General features: G+C 48.4%; 1 protein-coding gene across 1 annotated transcript in view; it reads left to right on the plus strand.

Moving 5' to 3' along the window:
- Positions 1-11,985, plus strand: part of dlgap2a (discs, large (Drosophila) homolog-associated protein 2a) — a 158,979-nt gene that overhangs the window by 130,350 nt on the left and 16,644 nt on the right. The window contains exon 13 of the mRNA XM_062523513.1: positions 11,807-11,985. This exon is cut by the window's right edge and continues 216 nt beyond it. Within this exon, the coding sequence (XP_062379497.1) occupies positions 11,807-11,985 (179 nt within the window). The remainder of the gene's footprint in view (positions 1-11,806) is intronic.

Below are 11,985 nucleotides of genomic sequence, written 5' to 3' on the forward strand. Positions count from 1 at the left end.
AGCCTGGGTACTCTGAGCCTGTAAGCCCATCTCCAGAACATGTAGAGTCCCCAACACCTCTGCACATAGAACCCACCTTCCCAACACAGCCACTTCTAGAATACCTTGACTCAGATGTCCAGTCTCTGCCCAGTCCTGAGCTTCTGGACGTAGCAGCATCAAACCAAGACCATCCACAATATACTGAGACCAGTCTAGCCAGTTCGCCAGAGCTCCTACAGTTAGACCTGAGCTTCCCTGAGCCTCCTCCACCAGTAACCATGGACCCTGAACTCTTGGCCATGCCTGACCTGGACATGGACAGCCTGAGTCCTCCAGATCCAGAGTCCTTCGACTCCTTCTCATGCCTAGAGAAGCTGTCTGCGTCCGACACTGCAGCCCCAGCTTGGAGTCCAGAACCTAACCCAGAGCCGAGCCTAGGGCCGAGCCCAGAGCCTAGCCCAGAACTTAGCCCAGAACCTTGCCAAGAACCTAGCCTACAGCCTAGTCTAGAGCCTAGCCCAGAACCGAGCGCAGAACCTATCCCAGAACGTAGCCCAGAGCCAAGGCCTGAGAGTCCCATCACAGGGTGTCCTCCTGAGTCGGAGGCTGTCTCCTTACCAGAAGCTCACCTGGTTGAGGGAGAGCTCCTAAATGTATCGGTGTCCAGTAGCACAGAAACGGTGCCTGAAGATGAAATCATCATCTGTCTGACCGACATGGGCACCCTTCATCATGCCGTCTTGTGCGCCGTCGAGGCAGACACTCCAGACTCAAACAGCTCTGAGTCCTTCGACGAGGAGATTGAAGAGGCAGAACTTGGCTCTTCCACAGACAGCGAGGTCATTAACGTAGCCAGCCTCTACTTGGAGGAGCCCGATGTACTGGACGTCCAAGACGTCAAGGTCCCGAGCGAATCACCAGAACCATGCTCTCCCGAGATTGTTGTAGAGACCGTTCCCGAGCTTGAGTCTGGGTCGCCCAGTCCCAGCCAGCCGATCACTGTCCAGCCGAGTGCCGGCCAGCCGAGCACCGCGTGTCTGTTCGGACAGGCCCTCCTGAGCAACCCGGCCGCCCAGTGTCCCTTCCAGTTTCCGCCACCGGAGCTGCAGGAGCCCATGGAGAACCCTCAGCAGCTGCTGCTGAAGAGCCAGTCGGAGACCTTCGAGAGCCTGGTCAGCTCCCCGTCCTGCAGCGATTTCCTGTGGGTCAGGTGGCAGAGGAAGTCGCAGGGATCGCTGCCCTTGCAAAGGAGCTCCAGTGTTGAGCTATGGCACAGGAAGTTCTCTAACAACTCTCAGATGTCATACATGTCCTTGTCACTTTAATCAGGCACCTCAAAGACACAAGGGAAGTAGAATCGATGCAGACAGAGTTGAAGGGTGTGTGTGAGTGTGTGTGTGTGTGTGTGTGTGTGTGTGTGCGTGTGTCCATGCCTGAGACTGTGTGTGTTTGCTTGTGTGAATGTATACTTGTGTACATATTGATCTGTCTGTGTGTGTGTGACTGTGGCAATGTGTAAGTGCTTTGTTTGAGTTGGGTTTGTTTGCAGTGTTTGAGTACTTGGATCTACTGTATGCATTTTTCTCTCTCTGTGTGTGTGTGTGTGTGTGTGTGTGTGTGTGTGTGTGTGTGTGTGTGTGTGTGTGTGTGTGTGTGTGTGTGTCTTCCTGTCTGTCTATCTTTGACTGTGTACATATGAGTGTCTGTGTGCATGTTTGGCCGGAGGAGAACAAGGCAATGTCTTGAGGGATGGGTATTGATTAAATCCTTATTAAGGACTACCTAAACACAGCATCGGTGCCACTGTGAACGCATTCAGTTCAACTGAAAAACGCTTACTGAAATATTCAGCATTGACTGAATGCCCCTCAGCTGTAGAGGTGGATCAGCATATTTTTCTCTCCTTCTCTCTTTCTTCAAAGACTATCTGTGTTTGTAATCATTCATCCAAAGATATACTATATTTAACTCATACATAATGTGGCTGAAACTGCCTCAGTATTTTGGGGAATTTTCAGGTTTTGAATGTGAAGTCTTGATGAGTTGGCACATAGTGAGATACTGTGATGAAGTAAGGGAATGTCCAAGCATATCTACATGAGCACTTAAAAAAAAAACTTCCTTTCTGAGGCATCAGACAATCAAGACATTTTTCTCTTACCTCAGATGTTTGAGTACATGGTACTGAATGTGCTGTTGGTCTACTGTTATAGACACTATTAGGCTAAGACTGTGACGAGCTGAACAGGGTCTTCTCAAAGAGAGTCTCTGTGGTTTTTGATATAGCATTTTTTTTCTCTGAATGTGGAACGCAATTGTTTTGATGAAACCCAGCAGAACCTGATCTTCGTTTTGTCACCCAAGACTGCTGAAGAGATTCGTAGAAGTCTCGCCAGAGACCTGCAGCCTTGCGATAAAGAACCATGTGATTCATTTACTCCTGTAATGCGAGATGCGTCGTGCATGTCTGAGACGCTCTATGTGACCTTTGGAATTAATTGGATCTCCAATACGTACAGTACACACAAACACACACACAGGAACAAACAGAACCATGCACACATACCGCACACACTCACTCAACTGACATGCATGTATACACATCTACACACACACACACACACACATACACATACACCAAACACACACACACACACACACACACACACACACACACACAAACACACACACACACACACACACACACACACACACACACACACACACACATACACATACACATACACATACACCAAACACACACACACACACACACACACACACACACATTCAAGTACAAGCACATGTGCATAAGAACATGCACGCTCAAACCCACATGCATGCAAAGCCTCATGTACGCGTACACACACAAACAAAGACACATACAGTACCTACAGTACAGACACATACAGTACCTACATTTATATACATAGGAACACACACACACTGTTGTTACACCCACACTATCTATTTACCCAGTAACACTGTGTTTGTACTTTACGATGATCCCAGAGCTCTTTTTGTATTTGCACCCCAGTCTCATGTTCCCAGTTCATTGTATGCACTGTGAATGTATGCACCCCATACGAGAACTGGGATCCCCCTTTTTCAAAGACTGAAAGGGAACTTTGACCGACCACAGCTGTTAACTCCAACGGGGACACTGAAGTTCTTCTTGCTCCTGTTGACTCGACACTAAGGAACTCTTAGTGAAGGAGAACTCTCCCTGACTAGACATTAAGTCCCGTCTCTTCATGACTCTCACTCAGGCACTTAACATGGGTACCTTCATCAATTTGTCCACAGGACCTTCCCATCATTCTCTCAACAGGTGTTTTTTTTCCTCATTAAGAGTTTCAGGAGAGGAGGTTGTATATTATACATATCGGAAAACTTCTCCACAGGTGCTAGGTGTACAGAACAAAAACTGTAGATACTTCTAGAGTGAATGACCCAAACTGTTATAAGGGTGGCTGAGAAACGTATTTGGATTTACGTAGCATTGCATACAGCGTTTTTTTTCAAAGCCCGAAGGCACTCTGTTTACCATTGTCCCTACATGTTGCTGCTGACTCATGCTGTGCCTTCCATACGCTTCTTGATTGTGATATTCCACTGATAATCTGTTTTTGCCTCACGGAGTGATCAGGTTTCTAATTAGTGTAGTTTTTTGGGGGTAACTGTATACACTGAGCCTAGAAGACAAAGAAGGCGGACGGTCCTGCAGGGGGACAGTCTAATTTGGCCTTTTCTTGTGTCATTTTGCCTTGACCCTGTAACAAAAAGCTTTTTTTGTATTTACCTATGAAAGTGAAAGTATTTTGGAGGAAGACACTATGCTGTATAACGCATTCGATTCTTAGAATAATTGCTATGGATAGTCTCAAAAATGTCATTTTGCTGAAACGTCTCACCCGATAGTCAGATTTAATCAGATATAGAATTTAGCAAATAACCTCTCCATTTGGCAGTAAATGTATCTAGAGCTTCACCTTATTCACATTTCAGTCTACAGTATTTACAATACATGGGGGGTGGGTTTAGTTATTAATAGTGTTTGCACTTAACATAATCACCAGACTCCAGTTGTTCCAAAATGGAGAGATTATATAATTGAACAGTTTAGAAATTCTTCCTTGAACTATAACGATGTGGCGTCTACAGGTGATACGGTTATGAAACTCAAAAACAAGAGTATATTCATGATCAATGTTAACCAGTGGGTACAGTTAACAGGGAGGCTTCACAGGCTCGTAATGAGCTTCAACTATAATCAATGGAACTGGTTAGATGTGATAGCAGTGTGTACGTTAAAAGAAATTAGACCAGTCTTCTAAAACTATTTCTACGCTCTGCAAATGGAGCGCTTCAGTTGAAGACCCAATGTAGCCAAGGCCTAACCTTACAGCTCAGATCAATGCATAATATTAAGAATATTACTGGTATTTGCAAGAAATGTTTGAAATATGATGAGGTGTATAACAGCTTGTATTATTATGTATGTGGCTTCCATCGTTACGATATGCCATTGCTTTCCTCCTGGGGGTGAAGGTCCAATTTCCCTCCCCCACAGAGCACATTGCAATCCTTCAGCCACAAGGAGATGTCAGTCCAGATGTTAATGGGAACATAATTATCATGCGATGATTGCTATATGAGTTTGCCCTCTGTTAATTAGGCCTCTGTCTGTGTTTCTTTTGGATGATAACTGGTTTCTGTCCTTGTGTTCTTGTATTTACCTGCTGTACAATTGAAAAACAAACGTGCATAAAGGCATTTATACTGTCCTGATCTCAGATTGTAGCATCCCAACTGCTCTGTCCTTATCCAACCCACTCGTTGGCTGAAATGTTTACTCTTTGATCTGCCTGCTCTGCATTGTGCTCCCCCGGCAAGCTCTCCAAACTAAAAGTACCATATGTCATCAAGGGAAAGCTCCGGAAACTGATGGGGAAGAACAGGTGTTCCTCAGCTGCCTTGAAGCAAGACGATTAGGAGGTTTCTGGCAGTGTTGTGTGTGTATTTGTGTGTGTGTGTGTGTGTGTGTGTGTGTGTGTGTGTGTGTGTGTGTGTGTGTGTGTGTGTGTGTGTGTGTGTGTGTGTGTGTGTGTGTGTGTGTGTGTGTGTGTGTGTGTGTGTGTGTGTGTGTGTGTGTGTGTGTGTGTGTGTGTGTGTGTGTGTGCGTGCGTGCGTGCGTGCGTGCGTGCGTGCGTGCGTGCGTGTGTGTGCGTGTTTATGTGTGTGTGTGTGCGTGTTTATGTGGATGCATTGCCTTACCTCTCTCTGTTATGTTCATGAAATGGACTGGGATGCCAGGCTTTGGAGCTTTTCCATGGGTCATGCTGAGGGCTGGAATTTGATGACCGCATCATGTGCTAAGTGGTCACTAATGTTTCACACGGCTTTGGCAGGGAGGGAGAGAGAGAGAGAGAGAGAGGTAGCAAGAGAAAGGATGCGTTTGCCATGAGATTAAGGAAGAGAGAAACAGTAGCGTATAGATCAACAGAGATGTAGAGAGTGCCAGAGGAATAATGAGAGAGAGAGAGAGAGAGAGAAAGATACAAGGTGAGAGAGAGAGAGAGAGAGAGAGAGAGAGAGAGTGTAAAGAAGTGATGGCGAGGCGGTGTGTTGAGGACATATGGCGAGGGATCCAGCGTAGCCTGGCATGTGACCCTGTGGGATGAGAGGGAGGCGAGGCCACATGTTCAGCCCTGTCTCCCTGTGAGTGGATACATAATAGGCCTTTATCTCTGAGTGCCCACCCTGAGTGCTATATGATTAAGGTAGCCAGGTGCCAGTCTCCCATTATTTTACCATCTCTTGTGTTGCTGTTTTTTAGTTTGTTTAATCTTTTTCAGGTAGCCCATGTGATCATGTTCAGGTTAGGTTATGTATTGTTAATTTGTCATGTTTATTATCCCAATGCCTCCATATTTTCCAAGATTTGTGAATAGATGGAATGGTACAAGACCTGATATCATTAAACATGGTCCATTTTGTGTAATGTCTGAAACATTTGCTTACCCTCTGTTCCCATTTACACTCTCTCTCTCACTCACTCACTTACTCAGACACATACAGTACACACACAAATATTCACATACACAAATGCACACACACACACACACACACACACACACACACACACACACACTGACACTGCAGTTGTTGCCATGGAAACTATATGAGACATCAACAGTTTGCATATTTCATAACCAAATTTGTCATAACAAGCTAGTCAAACAGTGCAAAACTTTCTTTTCCATTTGGCAGTCCCATGGGTTAGGTGGAGCACTACCACTCCATGATCACATATGAAGAGACATGACATCAAATAAAAGTAGACTGTACTCTATAGATCTGCTGTGTGCCCGGACATTTATGTTGTCAGTAATGCCATATCCCCATGAAATGAATTCTGTTATTGTGCAGTCGCAAATCTTTCCATCTCCTCGTTTTAGGAATCCAGTTCCGGCTTCCGTCCTCAGGCAGTGTGGACCGGCCATCCCAGCAGCCTCCAGGTACGAGCACGAGCGCCTCACCCAACATCACGCCCAAACATCCCCACTGGACATCACACACAGGGCCTTACACGTCCAACTCTCAAAGCCAAAGAGTATGACCAAGCTGGAACTGTCCTGTCTGCTCATCTCTTTGCTTGTGTTTGAGTACCGGTCAATCAATTATGGTGGCCGACTGGTGGCCCTGTCAAAATTAGACCATATAATGGAGTAACAATGTCTGTGTCAGAATCGTGGTTGTCATTTTTAAACAGGCATCTGATGGGCCAATTGAGAAGGATTGAGTCGAATTAAGTCAAAGCCGCCCCCAGAGAGTTGGCTGCGTGTTTGTTTTTAATGTTCCCAGAACGTACACATGCACACACGCTTGCGGCGGACTGCTTGTTTACTCTGAGAGCTCGTCTGTGCGATTCCGCGGGGGCTGACGTCTCATCCATCGCTGTGACCACACGAAAGTGGACACGGCCGCTGATTAATGAAACCCTCTCCCTCTCCTTCCATCAATCCTTCGCCGTCTCCCATCTCTCGCTCTCCGTCGAGAAGGTTCAGATAAATATAACGCCATCTCTGCGTTAATTAATAATCCTCAAGGCTAACTCTCTGGGCAGGCGAATAAGCGTCCGGGACGTTTCTTTTTTCCTTGCGCTTGTTTTGTCTGGCCGCGTTTCAGAGTTTTCTCCTTGAGAGCTGCGGCACCCCTCTCGGCTTATTGATTCTTCAGGCATGAGCTCTTATCTCGCCGCTAGATTGGAAAACTGCAGCGGAATGTGAAATGTCCTTCCATCTCCTCTCCTCTCCTCTCCTCTCCTCTCTTCTCTTCTCCTCTCCTCTCCTTTCCTCTCCTCTCCTCTCCTCTCCTCTCCTTTCCTCTCTTCTCCGCTCCTCTCCTCTCCTCTCCTCTCTTCTTCTTCTTTCCTCTCCTCGCATCGCCTTGCCTCGCTTCTCCTCTCCTCTCCTCTCCTCTCTCCTCTCCTCTCCTCCTCTTCCTTTCCTCTCCTCTCTCCTCTCCTCTCCTCCCCTCTCCTCTCCTTACCTCTCCTTGCCTCTCCTCTCTCCTCACCCTTCCTCTTCTCTCCTCTCTACTCCTCTCTCTCTCCTCCTTTTTCTCCACTCCTCTCCTCTCTCTCTTCTGTCTGTCCCTCTGTCTCGTTCACGTGAGAGAGGGGAGGGTCCGGCGGCGTGTGAGTGTCCATCAGGGAGGAGTCTGGCCCACATGACCGATGTCCCATCACACTGCTGAACTCACAGACCCCCTGCTGCCGCCTCCCTGCTGCTGCTGCCAGCAGTGGCCTTGAAAGCAGGAGCTCTCTCTCTCTCTCTCCCTCTCTCCCACTCCCTCTCTCCCTCTCTCTCTCCCTCTCTCCCACTCCCTCTCTCCCTCTCTCTCTCCCTCTGCCTCTCTCTCCCTCTCTCTCCCTCTCTCTCTCTCTTTGTCTTTCCTCCGTCTCCTTTCCTTCTCTCTCCATCACTCCCTCACTCCATCACTTAGGCACTTCATCTTTTGGGCCACTCTCTTTCCCTTTTTCCTCATCTGTTTCCTCCCATCCCAATAACCTCTCTTTTTATCTTCACTCCCCTTCCACCCTCCCCTCTCTCTCTCTCCCTCCTCCCTCCTCTCTCCCTCCCTCCTCCCTCCCTCCCTCCTCTCCTCCATCTATTTTTAGCCGTTCAGGGTCCCATCCGTCAGCCCGTCTGCACTGCCCCGTTCGGCTTTTTTTTGTTGTTTTCGAGCGCTGCCAGGGTTCAGGACTGGGCTGTCTACATCAGTGCCAGCGGTGGCCAGCGGGGTGGCAGTGCGAGGCGGGGGATGGGCGCAAGGTGCAGGGCGCGCCGGACGCAACTGAGGTCACCGTGGTTGGCAGAGCAAACGACTGTTTTGCCTCCATTGCATAATGTATGGCTCCATAAAATCAGCTCGTATGCCGGCCCTGAGAAGGGGTAGAAGGGGAGAAAATAATTCCCTGGTGTCAACCAGAGTGTGTGTGTGTGTGTGTGTGTGTGTGTGTGTGTGTGTGTGTGCATGTGTGTGTGTGCGTGTGCGTGTGTGTGTGTGTGTGTGTGTGTGTGTGTGTGTGTGTGTGTGTGTGTGTCAACAAGAGGTAGACTGGAGGACAACTGTGAAACCTCTACCAGGAGCACACTGCAGTACTGGGCTGGTGATTAAAACAAGGCTTATCAGGACAGCAGACTCATAGTTTGGCATCATTTGCATTATTTCCAGCTGCACTTCACAACGCATGTGAGTTGTTTGTCGTCCCTTTGCAGGCCAATCTAGAAGTGACTGAGGCTGAGCTCTTTAAGTAAGATGGGATCATCCACAAAATGCTCTCACACCCACTATTGTTTATGTGTTTACATGCCCGTGGTGCCATGTCATGGCCAGTGATTTAGTTGTTGTCGTGGAGCGTTCCGTCGCATGGCAGTATGCCCGCCGCGGCACTGGCAACATAGACGATAATGGAGCTCTCCATTAAATCCTGGCAGTGTCATTTGCATACTCTTAAACGGATGGCAAAAAAACTATACCCCCGTCTCAGGATGTGATGAATTCAGTCGCGGGAGGATTTGCCTGACGTCCTTCAAAGCCTGGAGCTGATGGCCTCACTCCTCTTTCCACCAAGTCCCCCCTCCACACACACACACACACACACACACACACACACACACCCCTCGCAGACTTTACCATCCCACTCACACTCCTGATGGATGGAGACCCTTAGAAAAGGAGCCGCACATCTGATTCACTTTGATTACATCCCCAAAGTACTTCATCAAGTCGCCGCCACTCCTGGGTGCCTGTTGGCCCGTGTCTGCCATGTCTAATGGAAGCGCTGCATCTGTGTTACTTTAGATAAACTCGGACCTTTTAGTGAGGATTTCATTTTTTCTCTCTCTCTCTCTGGCTTAAAAACAAAGTAGCCCTCTGTGAGTGAGGGATGAGATCTGATTGGACGTCAGCTCAAAGCGAGGAAGTGCTAAATGGTGTCTGACGGAATAAAAAGAAGCGCCGTGCCAATTAGGATGAATATTTCAGTCTGATCAGAAGGGAGTTCCCAGTTCAGGTACCGTGGAGAACACCACTTCCTCTCTCTCCCTCTGTGTGTGTGTGTATGTGTGTGTCTCCCTTCTCCTTCCAAAACTCTCTCATGCATATTTGAGCGCGGTGCTAAAACCTCGTGTGACACTTGTGCGGCCGGTCCCAGGGCTCGCGTTGCTGTTTTGCGGAGGTGGGTTGGTGGCTGGTGATGGGCACGCTCTCTGATGCACCCCGCTCGCTCCCCCACGCCCTTCCTGCGTCGTTCGCCCCCCTGCCCGCCCGCCCGCCCGCCTGCCTCTCTCACTTAACAAATGAACGGCGAGCCCAGAGCGGAGCCAAGCTCCCCGGCCACGCCAGAGCCAGAGTTATGAGTCCCCCGCTGCATGACTTGTTTGGTAACGACGTCTATTTTTGGCCCCCGCTGCTGAATCATGCTCTTTCTCCTCCTCCTCCTCTTCCTCCTCCTCCTCTGCCACCTCTCCCTCTATTTTTTAGTTCTCCCACAGCTCTCTTTCCCTCTTTTCCTCTCCTCTCCTCTCTCTCTCTGTCGCATCTTCTTCCTCTCTTCCTTTAGTCTACTGTATATTTTGGTCTTTCAGTTCTGCTCAGCCATCTTTCTCTCTCTCTCTCTCTCTCTCTCTCTCTCTCTCTCTCTCTCTCTTCCTCCCCCTCAGTTTTCTTTAGAATGACACACCAAAATAACCTTTTTTATTTATTTTGAAATGAAAATAAAAAAAGCAGCCTCCTCCTCATCCATCTCCTGTGTTCTAAGCTGCTTGGCCCCTGGTGGGGTGTGTGTCTGCTGTATTTATACACATTGATTTGTAATGGGGGTGCAAACAGCGGGGCGTCGTGTAATTGGGGTGACACATGCGAGATCGGCTCGTTGTTCCAGCGGAACCGAACCAGCCGTAAATGTCATTGTGTGTTCCCACAGTGGAGCTAATCAGTGGGGCGCGTTTGTGGTCAGATGTTGATGCCACCTCCCGTGAAGTTGTTTTCTGACCCTCCCCACAAAGCCCTGAAGGAGGGGGCTTTCATCTCCTCATCAGCCAACTTCTTGATGGTGTTTTTGTTTGGTGTTTACATCTATGTCTATAGCAATATCTCTACATTTATCTGTATGTGTGTATTAGTAGACATATTCTCACAAGATAATCAACTCCGTAATTCTTTCAAAAAGGTCTCAGGTCAGATGAGGGGAACATATGGGATGTTTGTAATGCAAGGCGTGCTGTCAGTACAGCCCAAGCGCCAGCCCAGATTTTCCCAGAAATAGATCAAATATTGATGCTGCTTTTTGTATTAATGTCTCGAGTGAGTGCATAGATGAGTCATCTACTGCAAATTATGTCAAAATTGAGGGAAATTGAGTTTTCTAGACTTGAAGGAAAGTTTGTTTTGAAGAGTACCGCTTCTGATGAGTGACCCGTCCAGTCTCGTCCAGTCACCTTCACGAATAAGCAGACGAGCCTCATATGGAGGAAGCCAGGAGATCCCGCCAGATAACGTTTCGCTGCATTACTCTCTGAAAGACTCATTTTCTCCCCCGAGGAGGGAACCTATCAAACGGGGGAGCGGTTAATGCTCGGGTCCATCTGCATGGATTAGGAGCCTATTCTCATTTGCACTCGAAAGAAAGGCGTCCTCGTTTAATCCCTCGTCCCCTCAACCCCGCCCACCTCATCAGACGTGGAGAGGAAGGAGATAACTGTCAGCGCTCGTCACAGCCGACTAGTCGCCAGGCTCCTCTTCGTCGTTGCTGCTCCCGGCATATCACCAGCCTCTTTGGAGTTGCTCGTCAAGAGCCTCAGACTTAGAGACTTATGGCCAACTCAGCTCTCTGTATGTCATTATACTCATGCATCATACTCCTGTAATTTCAAGTGTCTTGAGGAGTTTTTGGATTGTTATGTGATGTTTTTTTGCCTGTAAGGTATAGCCTCAACTTTATCAATGGGTTTTACGCAAACACAACAGTTAGAGGCGGACATCCCGGGTCCTGCCAAGTATTTGATCCAACCATTTAGTAAACCATCTCATCCTAATTAGCTGCCCAGGTAGATCAGATAATTAGTGATATCACCTGTGTTAAGTGCACAGGTAGAAAGAATGTATGGCAGGACTTTTGCTTTCTGGAACCAGGAATGTCCGCCTCTGACAACAGCCAACACAAACACCACAGTCAACACAAAGACAACAGCCCTAAAGACAGCAAACAGTGATTCATAAGCGTTGTTGTTTCGTGTGCTTGCCCCCATGCCAGCGGTCACCTACACGCCCAGCACGCCCAGCTACAAGCGCACGCCGCCGCCCGTGCCCCCGCGCACCACCTCCAAGCCGCTGATCTCGGTGACGGCGCAGAGCAGCACCGAGTCCACGCAGGACGCCTACCACGACGGGCGCATCTCGCGCTCGGGCGGCGCCCTGTGGGCGGCCGACGGC

This window comes from Sardina pilchardus, chromosome 20 (genome assembly GCF_963854185.1).
Source record: "Sardina pilchardus chromosome 20, fSarPil1.1, whole genome shotgun sequence".
Taxonomy (NCBI): domain Eukaryota; kingdom Metazoa; phylum Chordata; class Actinopteri; order Clupeiformes; family Clupeidae; genus Sardina; species Sardina pilchardus.